Source organism: Cheilinus undulatus, linkage group 10 (genome assembly GCF_018320785.1).
Source record: "Cheilinus undulatus linkage group 10, ASM1832078v1, whole genome shotgun sequence".
Lineage (NCBI taxonomy): Eukaryota > Metazoa > Chordata > Actinopteri > Labriformes > Labridae > Cheilinus > Cheilinus undulatus.
In genome coordinates this window covers 6,369,518-6,385,798 of record NC_054874.1, presented here as the reverse complement: position 1 = coordinate 6,385,798, position 16,281 = coordinate 6,369,518, and the positions used below count along the sequence as shown (strand labels likewise).

Here is a 16,281-nt window from a genome sequence, read left to right as displayed (position 1 = left end):
ATTTAACAGCACTAGTAAAAATATGTTTGTATTATTTCTAACAGCACTGCATGTGGTAGTTTTTGCCTCTGCAGGGTGTGTCACACGTGTCTAGCTTTTATATTTTTACCTAAATTCTGCTGCGTGTTAACTAGCCTAACCAGCTCATGCAGGATCAGGCACAGGCGTCACCTGTGTCTGCTAAGGCTGTCAGGAAGCCACCCCATGCAGCGAGGAGTATGCTCAGAGCAGCACAGTCAGCCAGCTCTCTACAGGAAGTCTGTGTGTGGGAAAGGGCTTGTGTTCACTGACAGATGAGCCAAGGCTGACTTAACTGTTTATGAGGACTGATCCGAGGAAATGCACTAAGTCTTACTAACTGATTGTGTTAGGATAGCGAATCAATCTGATTGAAGGTCATACTTCCTTCTGTTTGTCTGCTTTTCCTCTGAGTTTAGGAATCATAGCTCTTAGAGGTCAGACAGTGTAGATAGAATGCAATGGTTGGATATGCATCTTTAGCTGTGTAAAGTTAATTTACTAATAACTCATGTTTTGAGTGATGATTTTAGTAACACTCTTGTATATTTGAGAATTGAACAACACAAGTACTGCAGTGTGGATATGTGACTACTTATTGAGAGACCGTTGGAGCAAGAAATTGAAGAAAATCCTGCAAAACTTTTAGGTGTGTTTTGAAATATACCATTGTTATTTTCCTTCTGCTCCACAGAGCCACTTGCCATTCGCTGTAGTTGGGAGCACAGAGGAAGTGAAGATTGGCAACAAGATGGTGAAGGCCCGGCAGTACCCCTGGGGAACAGTGCAGGGTAAGACTAGGTCACATCCTGCACAGGAAATGAGAGTGCCCTCCCAACAGTCAGAGCCGCTGCAGTGTCCCCTCTACTCATATTCCTCCTCGACTTCATTCGCTGCTGCAAACAAGATGATGACCAGTTATATAACCTCAGTTAGCTGCAGCAACCCTTCAGCTATTGTACAGTCTGTGGGAGCTGTAGCAGCCCTTTGCTAGTACAGATTTTAACCTATTACGTCACTGACGATGATTCAGATTTATTGACTTGAATGATCAATCTGTGATGCCGTATTTGCAACGTATTGCCAAAGCAGTCTCAATTCTCATAATGTACAAGTAAGAGAAGCTGAAGTAAGACAGCTTTTCTGTTAGACTATTTGAATCTTTTCCAGCCTCACATTGCACAATTCTTATGGCACATCGTTTTATCAAGGATGTGTCTGCATGTGTGGGTGTCTTCGGCTGGTTTGCCAGGAATCAGCCCATCAAGCATACCTCAAATGCAGTCTAGTACATAAGGATGTAGACATTTGGCTGATTTGTGCAGGAATGCATCTTATTTTCTTTTAAGTCTTTTCTGTTTTTGGCTCAGGAATCCATCTTATTTCTTGTTTTGTCTGACCAGCAGTTCAAAGTTTAAGAATAATACATTTTGTACAAGAACAAAAGCTTTGGAGGAGCTATAACGTGCATTTGTTTGGGATTATTCCTCCATAAATCACTTGAACAGATTATCAATAATCTAAATAATTATTTTTTGGAAATGGGTTTCCCTTTTAGTCTGGTTTGTACTCAGAGAGATGGAATAAGCGATGTTTCAGCAACTATATCAGTTTCAGCTTGTTTACAACTAAAACCAGTGATCTGTGTAGAGGTTTTGCCCCCCTTCATGAGAAAACCCCCTTGGTCTCAAAATAGGTCTTGAATTTCCTCACTGTTTCCAGTATATGATACCCCAAAAGATCCCTAAAGGTTAAAAGTCAGCACTTGAACCTTGCAGCCGTTGTTTCCTCTGAAACCCAATGTTCTGGATGGCAGCCAAACAATGGGAAAACTCATCCCTATCCGTCCTAATGCTCACAGACGGCTCTGTATAATATTTCTGTCCTGAGGCTTTATCTAAAATTGGGTGCATGTGTACTCACATGATCTGTGGCAGTGTAGAGCATCACTGTGTCCACTAACAAAATCAATACACGTCACTGGACATGAGCAATGCTCTGTTTGTACTGCTGCTCTGCAGAGTACTGGTTGTAAAACTTCTGTGGTTTAGGTTCATGCCGATGTTAAGAGACTCTTGTGCCCTCTGGTCCTATTACTGTAAACTTATTGGCCCTTATTTATCAAACGTGTACGTCAGAAAACTAGGTGTGTGGTCATTTCCATGCACAGATCTGCTTTTATCAGTCTGGATGTGATTTCCTTCCATATGTGATGTTTTTGACTCCCTTTAAAGAGTAACTAAACCATCAAACCACTTTCATCAGATGGAAACCAATGCATAAGGGAATCAAGTAGTAGTGTTGATCAGTCAGGATCCAAATCCTGACATTATAGAATTAAGTATTTTAATTCTACATTGTAATTGTAATAGCAACTGCCCTCTGCAGGTTGAAACTGTCTGCTGCAACTTTTTTTTTTTTACGGCCCACTAATTTCTTTGACCTGTAACTTCACTCACAGCAGAGACGGTGCTGTGACACTCTTTGATTATGGGTTTGAGAGGTATACTCAAATGCAGTATATTACTGGCATGCTCAAAGAACCATATGTGGAAGGATGGATGCGTCACACCCGCAATGAATGCCATATTGGTTATGTAGCACATGTTGTACGGTCAGCTTGCTAGCTATTGTTAGCATCTGCTAGCTAGCTATCTAGCCTGTAATTAACAACAGCAGTGCATTTCAGTCAAGGAAAAGGCATTTAAGGCAAAATAAGTTCATTTATAGTAGGAAATAATCTTAACATAAATCACCAATCACATAAATTCTATGGTGATTTAAATTATCTGTCAAATTTCCACTTTAATTGCTCAATATCTGTCAGGCATCTGATTTAAAAGGGAGAAATAGAAGAAAAACAGAGGCAGTTAAACCAGCATACCTTCCAGTTTGTAAAAAACTGCAGTGCATGATTTTAGGCAATGTTAACCTGCTGTGTTGAATTTGAATATACTGTAATAGAATATTGTAAGATGTATGCAATTTTGAGACACAGTGCATGTCTTTGTTAAAACATGGCCAATAATATACTTACTTGTGTCATCTACATTAGTGGTTTCCAACCTTTTTTCTTTTGAGTACCCCCTGCCTATATCTAAGAAAACTTGAGCCCCCCCAGGACTGACATAAAGAAAAATAGGGATACTTTGTGGCCAAAATTGAGATACGTTTTAATCAGGATTCCAAACAAAGTAACCCCAAACACAGATTATTTTACCCAAAACTATTGTATGAATTATTTTTAAGTGTTATACTATTATTTCTGTTAATATGTGCAAATCTAATTTTAAAGGGGACATATTATGCAAAATCACTTTTTCAGGCTTTTCTAACAATAATATGTACTCCTGGTCTGTCCACAATTCCCTCAAACACCGGATGTCATGTGGAGAGTTAGCCACGCCCCCAGATTTGGTTGGCCCTCCCCGCGTGGAAGAAAGTTCTGCCCTCCTCTCCTAATCCTCCTCTCAGCTGCAAGCTGCGAAAAGAATGAGGAGAACCACATCCATTTCTTGAGAGGGGTGCGGCCAGGGGCGGAGTCAGACAGTTCATTACTCAAGCCACAGACACAGAAACAGCTCGTTCTGAGCAGGGCTGAAACAGAGGGCTTTTTAGACATACAAAAATCCAGTACTGGAATTTTTTTTCAGCATGTTTTGGGGACTTCTGAGACCAATATAATCTTGTCTTAAAATGGTAAAATATGTCCCCTTTAACAACCTCAGGGCAGACATAGCCTCACGCCCCCCCTGAGAGCTCTGGCACCTCCCTAAGTGGGTCCTGGACCCCAGGTTGAGAAACAAGGATCTACATGGTCATATATTGTCATTTTACCATTTATACAGTCTTTTGCTGAAAAAAATTAATTCCTCCTGGCAGAATAAGACAGAGTGCGGACATTTGCCACCCTAAGGCGGGATCAGCAATCAGAGCGTCACTGTGACACTTTAGAATTTTGGGTTATGTAATGCTGTTTACCGAGATTGTGATTAAACCATGTTTTTCTTAAAACAAAGACGATAACACAGGAACTTGTCTTCATGATCATATCTCATCATTAGCTCTTAGTAAGTCTACCATGAATGGTTCTGACATTATGACTAATAATCACACCTAAAGGCATGATGGGCTGAATGATGTGGCGGAAAAGGGACAACAGGAAGGAGGAAGTGGGCGTATCTTATCCTCCCTCCCATCCCTTCTATGAAGTTCTGAGGGCATTTTTTTTTTAATTCCAGGGCTGTAGCACCTAAGCTGAAACTCTGGGGTCTAGTTACTCTTTAATGCCACTTTTCAAGCTGACAAACATAACGTTTTAATTTATTTTAGTCCTCTCACATGGATACTGACACTGTACCAGGAGGAGCAGTTTTTTGTTGCATTATGTAGCTCCATGTTTTAAACTCTCGGGGCGAGGCCAGCTGAACTGTCAATGTATAGGGTGTAATTTTTAAATGAGGATTTTTTAAAATTGTATTTATCAGTGCTGGCTAGTGCCACTAAAGGCCACATAATGATGATCTTATGAGTTGTTATGGTGTCTGTCTCCTAGTGGAAAATGAGAATCACTGCGATTTCGTCAAGCTCAGAGAGATGCTGATAAGAGTGAACATGGAGGACCTGCGAGAGCAGACTCATACACGCCACTATGAGCTCTACCGCCGCTGCAAACTGGAGGAGATGGGCTTCAAGGACACAGATCCTGACAGCAAACCCTTCAGGTAGTGAACGAGAGGCTGCTCTCATTCAGCTGGCATACTCTTTACTCTCTGCTCTGTGTTGAATTTTATTACTGGAACCTTTTTATTTTGTGCTATTCTGCACCAGTTTGAGTGTCAGTAGTTTATTTTCAATGCTTTGTATGTAATTGTTTTCTCTTTGCCATTGACAGTCTTCAGGAAACATACGAAGCCAAAAGAAACGAGTTCATGGGCGAGTTGCAGAAGAAAGAGGAAGAAATGAGACAAATGTTCGTCCAGAGAGTGAAGGAGAAGGAAGCTGAGCTTAAAGAAGCGGAAAAAGAGGTATCATCACTCAACATGCATCACAACACTTCTGTAAGGATGGTCCACTTTTTGAAGTAACACCCTGCATTCTTTATTCTGCTGCAGCTGCATGAAAAGTTTGACCGTTTGAAGAAGCTCCACCAGGACGAGAAAAAGAAACTGGAGGAGAAGAAGAAGTCCCTGGACGACGAGCTGAACATGTTCAAACAGAAAAAGACTGCTGCAGAGCTTTTGCAGAACCAGGCCCAGCAGGCAGGGGGCTCCACCACACTCAAGAGGGACAAAGAGAGGAAAAAGTAAGTATTGATCTCTTCTCACTGAGCATTTCCTTCCTTCAGTGTCAATCCTCAAAGCACAGGTCCAGGAGACAACATCCAGTTAAAGAAAGATAACACCAGTCTGGGAGGAACAGTGGAACAGTTTATCACAGTGACATTCCAGGGAATTAGTTTGTAGTCTCTGTGTATTTATGTGACATTTAAATGTACAGACTCATGGGAGACGTTGATTGTTGCTTTGTTCTTACAATATTTCAAACTCCTTCAGCATTTATCCCACTTTGCATAGTCTGTAGACAGAACCTCACTTTTCTCTGTCCCTCTTAAGCCTGGCCCAGACCAAAGATTCACAACGAGATGAATTAAAACTCACCATGGCTACCAGTTCATATCGCTGCAACTGACAGTGACAATGCATCATTTCAATAGCAGTAACTCTCACTGTCATTTAAGTGAAAGAAATGTATTTAGTTACTGCTCAAGAAATCTATAAAAGTGGCACAGTATTGCACATTTTTCTCCATCATTTTTATCATCTTGATAATGCCTAGCATCAAGCTGTATGAAGGCCCAACCACAGAAATTACTGGGTTCTCATAGACTCTATTAAAGGGCCCTCCTCGGATGTGATTTAATAATATCAATGCTTTAGGGACGCACAATATTATCAGCATGTTATCAGCACAGCCAGATATGAATTCCTGCATCTTTTTACAGCCAATACATGCAGACATATACCCCTCATTCCTTAAAATCTAAAGTATTATAAAGGACTTTAAGGTTAGTTATTCAGGTGGATATTGGCAAAAATATAATATCAAGCATCCCTACAATGCATTAATTAGTGATATAAGTGCAAGGCTCCTGGCTTGAATTTGTCTCAAAAGCTAAGTTCAGATCAGCTTTGAAGCCAGGTTTGCCAACTGGGGTCAAATGCACCTCCTTTTGTCATCATTTCTTTCCTAGATCCCAACTTATATTTGTGTTCTTTTATGGCTGTACAAAGTCTGGTTAAAGAAAGGGGGCCACATTTAGAAACAGTACATATTTTGGAGGAAAAAAGAAAAATGCACATTTTTGTTGCCTTAGGGCCTGTGTCCATTGCTGGCTTTGTGGCACTGGCAGCTTTTGTTTTTCAGTTCTTAACAAATGTAGTCCAGCGTTCTGAAAGCTCATCACCAAGAAATACACACCCTCATTGTCAGCTGTTTCTGTTGCCATGCTTAAAGCTGTGCTGAAAACCGTTCAGCTTTTTGAACGTCACTGCGCTCGTCAGTGCCACGTCTCCCTCACTTGCCAATCAAAATCAACAAGAGGCGGGACTTCTGACAATAGCGGAAGGGAAACCGATCTGACTCATCTCTTTTTGAGGGTAGTTTTCAAGTCTGCAGCTGCTGCCTGTGTTGGGACAGGAATCCTTTACACTGTCTGTTTGTCTTTTGTGGGATATTTCCATGAAATACAGAAATATGATAGAGATAGAGAGATATTTTGAATCAACGTTACAGATCCCAACCTTCATGGGTCCCCCAGTGTGGCTCTACTCCAGAAAGCTTTCCCCATCATCCCCCCTTATGGGCAACCTTGGCTGCATGATTCCTGCTCATCACTAATTCATTTTTTATCAACATCGTAGCATGGAAGTGAAATTTCAAGGCACATATAAATATAAAAATGCTTTGCTAGCCCAGTCTTGTCATAACTTAGACATCGGCTGAGAATAATTAAGTTTCCACTGACAAATTTAGCTCTGACAGCCTTTGATTTATCACGTATTAGCTCATACAGCGCTGCACGGCCTGCTAACATGTGCAGCTGGTGGAGGAGATGGTGTTTATCAGGATAGAGAGAAAAGAAAATCCCAAAATGATCTTAGGGACAAAGAATTCTACGTTTATAGCTGTTAAAAATGAGACTTCCCTTTCCCTTTTGCATATTTATGTGCAATGTCCTGCAACCAAACTAGATCACAAACAACATCATGAGACAGCTTGATTCAAAATGAAACAGCTCGGTTCAGACAGCTGCATCCGCCGCCGGCGACATTCTAAAACGTTCTTATGGAATTGCAAATCTTTGGTCTGACCTGGGCTTTATACCATAAAACACTTAATTTTCTCAATGACTATCCACCTGATATTTGTTTAGTTATGTTTATACCACGATTAAAGACTTTGCATATGCCTGCTTCTTTTCTTATACTTTCACTTTACTCTTTATTTTTAAGTGGCAGATATGGGCCCCAGTCTGCATTTCATGTAACAACAAAGAATGTGTTCAGAGCTGAGCAAATTTCATTATTTATCACCAGTAGAAAAATAGTCAGAGAGAATCTGTGCTGCTTCCCCCATTTAAATAGTTGAACAATTTCCAACCGCCATTATAAAATTAAATTCACACTTGTGTAAACAACTTTATTGCAACTCTGTTAACGATTACTGAACAGTGATTTATGATAATTTACCACAGATCACAATCGTCTCTGTTGCTTCATTTGACAGTTTTCTTTTTATCTCACAATTTCCTCTGCAGTCACAGAGGCCACTCTTCTCATTTTAATCAGTCTGTAATGTGAACTCCCTTTTATTTATTCCCCTCAAATGTTTACATCACGAGTGTTTTATTAAATCATGAGGCTTTTCTCTAAGTCCACACGTGTTCAAATATGTTGTAGTGTTCTGTTAACATTGTTGGTCCCTTCATTTTGGTAATGGACTCCTGATTTTGTGTTGAAGCTGATGTGACGCCGTGCCTGTTAGAAAAAGGAAGAAGACACTTGCACTGAGAAGGTTCTTGATGCTTTATTTTTCTTTCCCTGTTAATGTCCTTCCTTCACAGCCACTTCTTCTCTTTTCATGAGCTCTGCCCAGATCATTTCTCTTCCAAAAGGGGCAGCAGTGCAGCATCTTTAGCTTTGTCTGTGGGTCACTGACTTAAACCGACTGCAGCTGTTTCACAGTGGACATTTTCAATGCAAATAAGTGATTGTCTGTCTGAAGTAAGGACATGTCTACCTGTTTATTTAATTACCAAGGATACCTTTTGGATGTAATATCACTGCAGGAACAACTGTTTTTCCAGGGTCCACAAAAAACAGTGTTAAGTCAGTGCTTTGGTCAGTTCCCAGATGAGTTATTGATGTCTGCTTGTTGTGTGTAAGATGTTAATCTGTCCTGTGAATGCATGTGTCACCTATGTTGCATCCATAATGTTTTCCAGTTAACTCCTCCACCCACACTCGCTGCATGCTGCATGAGGCACCTTGTCGGGTAAGACTCCCCTCCTGATTTACACCAACAATCAGAATGGAACGGGAATTATGACCAGGAAATTGGGCCTTATTCACCAACATTTCCCCTGATTTTTCTTCAGAAAATTTATAATAGAAACCCATGTGGGATTCATGACACGTTCTTAAACTAATGAATTGTTTGCACCTCTGTTTCTAAGTTAAAGAAAGCCAGATGCTCCTGAGCTTAAAGCACATGCACGTTTCTCTTAATTAGCATAGAGAAATACTCGTTTATGCCCATGTAAGGGCATTAGACTGCAGGGCAGTGTGCAAACACAGAAGGCACACAGAAGTGAGAGGAGAAGAAGCAAGACATCAGTGATGTCATAATTAGAATAAACTGTAAATTCAGTGACAATACTTGAAAATATTTTAATAGTTCAAAAGTGGATGCTGCTTCAAATGACACCAAAAGAAGAAGATTTAATTAGAATGACGAAGGACTCCTTTGCGCTTCAGTCCCTCCACACGTATCAGAGTCAAACCTGTTTTGACTCTGATAGAGATGCTGTGTGCTTCCAAACATTAGCCCTCTGCAGCTGATTAAACCGCATCAGAATGACTCGTGTGCTCCAGTTTCTTCTTTGGATTTGCTTGTGAGAAAGAATCTATTAGAACATCCTTTATAACAGTGATCATCAACTGGTGGCCCGGTGGCCATATCAGGCACCCCATAGCTTTCCATCTGGCACTCAACTGAGAGCTAAATTCATAAAAAGTGCGGGCAATAAAAGATTATGGGGTGTTTGGGATATCTTTTGTCTCTACATCTCCATGGGAGGGGCAAATACGGTCTCAGATCAGGCTTAAAATCCTGTAGTGTGTGGACAAAGAACAAATCACAGATAAGAAAACTTTGGTGACTGTCAAAAATTGGAGAATGAGGCCTGTTGTGATTTAGTTCTGATTCACTGACTTGACTTTTGACATCTACACATTAAGAGCTGCTAAAACACTGGATAAGAAAGTTGGAAGTTAGTAGAAACTTGGAGAGAATCGGATTTAAATTGTAAGATAATTTTCTACCTTTCTAAGTTAAGTTACTGAGCAACCATTTCTGCAACCCATGTTCTTAACACTTTACTTTAGTGATTACAGTTTCAGATGTCCAGCTGTGTCTTTGTAAGCTTAGAAGCACTCTTTGTAATAAAAAAAGATTGAATTACTAGAGCAACAAAAATAAAATGGCATTAACTCAATATAACAATAGTGGAACTTCTTAAGAGAGAAAGAAGAGGAAGAAAAAGAGATAAAAATCTCCACATTCAAACATGATTAAACAAATCTTTTAATACAGTTTTTCTACCAGTAAAGTTATTTAAATATGAATGATTGATAGGCGAGTGTTGAAGTCATGAAATACATCAAAAGCAACATCTGTGTCTGTCATATCCTTGAGCTGGCAGTGTTTACTATCCCCATGCCAGCTTTTAAATCAACCAGTTTATTAGCTCCCCACACACCCATTTGATATACTGCCCCATCTGCCTCCCTAAATCCACAACAGTCCCCTTTTGTCGTAGCTCACTAAAAAGACCTTCCCCACTCGGCCCCGCAAACTCACAAAGAGCCATTCAAGGCCGAGTGGAAGCCAACAGGTCAGGCAGAGCAGCAAACCTCCTCAGAGCTCATCTCTCTTCTTTATAGATGACATATTTTGTTGATCTCCCAACCATATGACACCCCCTCCATCCCCTAGAGCCAAATGTGCAGAGAAAGAGATGTTGTTTTGGCTGAACCGCGGGGGAGAAAAGAAGTAAAAGGAGGCATCTGTCTCACAATCTGTAAACTCCTTAAACACAAGAGGACTTTTTTAAACAGATGAAAACAAGCTGCAGGATACTGAAGCATTAGGAAGACAATCCCATGTATTGTTTAAAGCTCAGGGGTGGGACCAAACCTCTAAAAAAACCACTAGTCTGCCCAAGAAGAACTGTACTTGCACCCTTAACTTCTGTATACTCGTACCTTTGAAGCTGCCTTGAAAGCATGACCTCCTCTAAATACCATCCGGTCACTAATGTTGTTGTGATGTCACAGATGTGAAACAATGTGAGCATGTGTGTTTGTCATTATGATGTTTTAACTCAAAAAAAGAAAGCAATAACAGACCTTCTCTTTCATTTCCAGCTTAGGGTTCCTGTAGAAAAAAAGTGCTCCCTTGTGGCCATCCTGCTGTGAATGAGTTTCAACCCCATCATCCTTTTTTTACAGTCCCCCTTCCCAACCCCCATAATTCAACCCTCCACATGCCCTCCACCCTGCTCTCTGGAAGACGCTGGGCTAGCAGTCTGACATCTTTTCTTTGTTTTTTGCTGAATGATGCTTGTCTAGTAAATGTTTCATACAAGCAGTCATTCAGCTATTCTGTTTATAGATATTTCTTTAAAATGCATTCCATGTTTGTTTAATATTCAGTGTTTTTCTGCATGATAGAGTGGGCCTTTTTGATATTAACCTACACAACCACTGTTTGTTATGGGCAGAAATGTACTGAGGCTAAAGTGAAACATGCATCAAATACTGGACCAAGTTTTTTAAGTGTATTCAAAGATCTTGCAAAAAAATGAGTCAGGCGAGAACTGCTTTAAAACTTAGTGAATAAGTGATGCAATAACCAAATCTAGATCTTGATAACATTTTTTGATGAATTTAGTTCAGTCAGGAACGCTCACGCCATACATCTTCCATTGTATTGCAAAACAGATAAACGGTTTTACTTGGTGGAGAGGGCTCCTCTTAAAAGATTCTCCCTGGATTAGTCAAGCAGCATGCTTTGACTTTCCAGGGATCACATGGCTAGAAGCCCCCACATAGATAAATCCATGACGACATGTAGCTCAAAAGCAATGAATCCGTAGTAGCATGAATCTCAGTATGAGGGTGTTACAAGCTTTATGCTATAAAGGAGGAGGCTGGGGTGGAGGAGGTTAGGCTTTGCCAACAGGAGCAGCATGGTGCATCAGCATTAATACAAGCAGGGATTGATGAGAAATATGTCATATTTAAGTACACCGCCTTGTTGAGAGAAAGAGTTGTGATTGGCTGTAAGAGCTGGGAGGCAAGAACTGTGATCAGCTGGCTGTCAGCTGATCACAGCTGGGCTTATGACTATTGTGTCCTGCATGAACTAATGCCAAGCTTCATTTACAGCCATTTTTTAAAAACAATGCTCGAAAACCAACCAACATGCATGTTAATATTTTGTCATTGGATTCACCAAAGCTAGTTTCTAGTTGGTTTAAAGACCCTGTAAAGTGAAATCCAAAATGTTTGTCTTAACGCTCTAGATATGTTGGAATAAGGTTGATGTAAAAATGTGAAAACACTGGGATCTACATGTGACTGAATTTTGGATTTGAACTGTTAGAAAGTTTTTTCACCTCTTTCCTGGCTGGGTTTAATTTGGGCAGGGCCAATATGTGGGCTGGTGATTAGGGCTGAACGATTTGGGGAAATAATCTAACTGCATTTTTTTCCCCCATTATTGCAATTGAGATATATATGCAATTTTTTCTTAAGTTCCTGATCTTATATTTTGTATTTTGTATGTTTTGAATTGTTGTATCGATTGGAGTCATAATTTTTATGTCATTCTCATATTTCGTAAGAAAAACATACAAAAATTAGGATTTTTATTGACTATTCTGAAAATAAAAACCCTGCCATTTGGATGATTGCATAATAAATAATTTATAACATCCGTGCAGCAAAAAACGTTATAAAACTGGTATTTTGACACAGATTTCAAGTTAAAGAAATATTGAACCTTCTGCGATTTGTAAATTGCACCAGGACATATTGCAATTTAATCTAATTTGAATGAATTGCCCAGCCCTACTGGGATGTCACCTGCCAACACTTCACTTTACAGGGACTTTACAGTCTTATAGTCACCATGGAACAGGAAGAGCAGTTCAAAGTATACAGTGTAAAATGTGACGCCCTTCAATATTTCAAAATGCAACCTTATCAGATAATACCAGAAATACAAGAGCTTTGTTTTGTTTAGATCAGTTTCCAATACATTTAATACATTTTCCCTGGCTGCTTCTATGTAAGACAGTTATTTACCAGTTGAACCGTGTTAGTATGATTACAACAGTATTCTTTTAATTGCCAAGGGTAAGAATGTACTGAACGCCCCTAGAACTCATAGAGTTACAGTATTGTCTATCAAATGCATACATTTAGTTAATACTTCTATGCCATGAATCAAGTCTGGTGAAATAAGCATTGGTTTTAAAGCAACCAGTGCACAAAGATGCAAAAGCTGTGACCATATATACCAGGTTTGGGCAACTTCGGTTGTCGAGGGCAACCGAAAGCGTTGTAATGATTATTTATAATTTAATTAAGGAAAAAACATATATATATACAGCTTTCATGATAGTTTATTTTACAAATGTTATATTTCTAAACACAAGTGTAAATAGACATGCTTAATTCAATGAGCTTAACACAGAATTAAATAGAATTTAGGCAACTTCTTCAATTTATTCAACATAATAATGCAGGGTTTTTTCTATAAATTTATAAATTTTTTTTTGTTTTTTCTTGGGGGCCACTTGGGGTGAGGAGGAGGGCTCCATCTGGCCCCCATTCCACTCCTCAGTAACAGAACTTGAAATCCTGCAGCCAGGTTGACCTTTAACTTCCATTTTTATTTGCATTCATGTCCTTTGGATGATGCTGTTTCACTTTAACCTGTTGCATGAGTAGTTGTGAGCCTAATCTCTTTACCACTTCTCCCATACCTCACTCATTGTCATGTGGTTTTGTGCATACTTGTTTTAGCTTTCACATTTGCACTTTTTATACAAACAAATGTGAGTTTTCTCTTTGAGTAAATGTAATAATGTTGTCAGTGCAATTGTAACTTTCTTTTTTATTTTACTTAAAATGAAGGCACATTTTTAAATTGATCACCCCTAATGTGTAATGTCCTGCAGGGACCAGCGTTGTTTGTATCAGTGTTATCACATCAAATAATATTATCTCAAAAGAAAAATAAAGGCCAATTTTTCACCAAATATGACAGCTGTGGCCAAAATTATTGTGTACTGCTGCTATTGCTGTGAAGGAAATTAGAGGAAAGTTTAATCCTTTCAAAATGGGGAAAGTGGGTATGCTTGGTTTCCTTTAACTAAACAAATCTGTGTTTATTTAATGAGGTTTTTTTAAACATTTAAAAGTTAAAATTCCTTTTTCCCCTCAGTCATGTCATTTTAGTTTTCAGGTATGATAACTTATTTTTCATCAGAATGAAATAGCATCTTTTGACCATAGTTTTTCTCCCTATTAAGGCTTCAGTGTTCCTTTTATTGCCTCTATAAAAGAGATTTGGCTGAAATAAAGACATAAAAGCACATCTATTCCACATGATACCAGGGTTAAAGTGCATTAAAAGAAAAGCCCTTCCCTCCTTTTTTACTCCCCTGCTCACTGTTATGTGTGGTTTCACTTTCCTTTGCAGTAATCCCTGGCTCTGCACTGAGTAGGTCTCTCAGCCCTCAAGCTTTGCTGAGGGACCAGCCCTCTGTGGGTACTGAGTACCTCAAATGTGACCCGAGGCTTTGTGGACCCCCCACCCTTCAGGGTTTCTTAATCATTACCTGCCTTGCTTTAATATTGCTTAATGTGTAACTGTGTTTTGCTGCAGCTTTAACCTCAACCTCAGCAGTCTAATTCTTGCTTTATCGCCTTGTTTATGCGTATATGTGCACTGTTTTTCTTATTGAAACTAACTGTATTTCCACTTAATGAAGATTACATGAGCACTTGCCTGTTTATGTTAGATTGCTGGGGAATTAACTCTCACAAGACAATCAGCAGCACTTCATTTCAGCATTGTAACACACACAATGTTATGCTTTGTGTATTATAAAAGCAGGGAATTTTCAACTTCTCTTATTCCTCAAACCTGATTTGATTCTCTCCCTGATATCAGATGCACTTCTTCATCTCCAGCTTGACTTTTTTGAATGTTTCTACCTTGCACTTCCTCTCTAACTGCTGGCTTTCTCCTCTTCTTTGTCTCTTCAGCTTCTTTTAATCTGTCTTGACCACCTGAAGAGGGGATTGCAGCTTCGGCAAGAACTAAACACCCTTTACCTCTTCCTGTTTTATCTCGCTGTATTGAACCCTTTTTTTATTCCCCCCATGGCATCCCCATTTTTATTTTTCGTTGAATATGGCCTTATGTGGACTCGCATGGTATTTCTGACCACCTTATGAAGCTCTAAACCCCGGCAGGGTTGGAACTGGGCACAGTTTAAATCTGCTTTAATGTCTTAATGTACATAAGAAGACTCTTGTAGTTAATAGAAGTCATCAGCTGGGGCTCACACATCTTTTAAGATTTGTTGATGGAATCATTTGATCTTTACTTGAAGCAAAATAGCAATGACCTGCACTATGCACTCATCTTTTCAAAAGGATACTCAACAGAATTTAGGAATGGATGAAACATCAAGGTTTGTGATTAAAACAAGAACAGAGGCACTTAGTGGGGGTGTGTTAGCCAGGTTTAATAAGTAATCATGTTTTTTTAAATCTAGCACAGTTTGAAAATAATCTGCTAAATCAAATGAGTCATAGTCATCCAAACGCCAAAGCAATATTTTCTACTTAGCACTTCATTTGATGGTGCCCATGTTTACATGCCACCGTTGAATACCATGGAGGTCACATGTCATGGCCTTTTATTACACATTGTGCTTTAATATTCACCAGCCTACTCTATATTTTGCATGCATCTTTTTATTTAAATACCGCTGTGATCTTTGACATGCTTGTTTTATCCCTTAATAACTCTGGTTTGCAGTCAGTTTCAACTTCATTGCTGTTTTCTTCATATGGTGCATATGATTATTCATGTATATTTGCTCTGTCCTATGATTTCAGCTCCCTTTTCTGCCAAATATTAGTATAAGGTGGAGTTGATCTGAATCCCAGATAGGAGTATTGAAAAAAAAAAAAAGAAAATAGTCATGCATTTATATAATTTATAAGGATATATTTTGTGTATTGAAGTGGAGACTTGTTGTTTATTACCTATGATCTTTGGACGTGACTTTGAGTGTAAAGTAACATTTCGGTGTCAGAATATGCCATACATTTTTCTAGTAATCCGTCATCACCTCTTGTCGTCAAACCTCCCACACCACAAATGATTCAGTCTTACTTTAGTTTGATTCCATTGATGTACATTTTCAATAAAAAATATGATCCAATCAAATTATGCTTTTGTCTTTTATTCAGAGGGTTATGGTTACCTTTGAACGTTTATTTATTGTAGAGGATAGTGCACATTTTTGTGGGATTTTAAAAAAAATCTTTGAGTTTTCACAGAAATGTTTGGAGAATTTGGGGGCATTTGTTTTGGAAATCTCTAGTAATTTTAAGGGAAATTTTCCAACACCTCCAGAACTTTTAATGGAAATTTAATTCATTCTTTGTCTAAATACGTTCTTGTGGTCCATCATCAGAAAAATGACACCACCTTTTTTTTTTTTTTTTTTAAGCATTTTAGAAACATGTTATTTGTGAGAATGACTTCCTACAAGTAAAGAAATTATAATTTTGTTTTGTGTTTTACATATTAGGTCCCCTTATCCCAAGTGGGTGAAACTAAAAATGCATTCCAAGCAAAAGCAGGTTAAAGATGTGCTTGTGAAAATTT

At 39.0% G+C, this 16,281-nt stretch overlaps 1 protein-coding gene across 4 annotated transcripts in view; it reads left to right on the top strand.

The window, feature by feature from the left end:
- Positions 1-15,828, top strand: part of sept6 (septin 6) — a 29,058-nt gene extending 13,230 nt beyond the window's left edge. Inside the window, exons 6-11 of one of the 4 annotated variants that reach the window (XR_005992437.1) lie at positions 713-809; positions 4,574-4,742; positions 4,913-5,045; positions 5,133-5,323; positions 8,041-8,094; positions 10,728-11,963. Coding sequence is in view for 3 of the 4 variants with exons in the window: in XM_041797029.1 (XP_041652963.1) it covers positions 713-809; positions 4,574-4,742; positions 4,913-5,045; positions 5,133-5,323; positions 14,074-14,098 (615 nt within the window). In the remaining variant the exon portion in view is untranslated. Of the gene's footprint in view, positions 1-712; positions 810-4,573; positions 4,743-4,912; positions 5,046-5,132; positions 5,324-8,040; positions 8,095-8,524; positions 8,575-10,727; positions 11,964-14,073 lie in introns of those variants that run through there. The other 3 variants (XM_041797032.1, XM_041797030.1, XM_041797029.1) reach the window with 3 other exon arrangements.
- Positions 15,829-16,281: the final 453 nt, after the last annotated feature.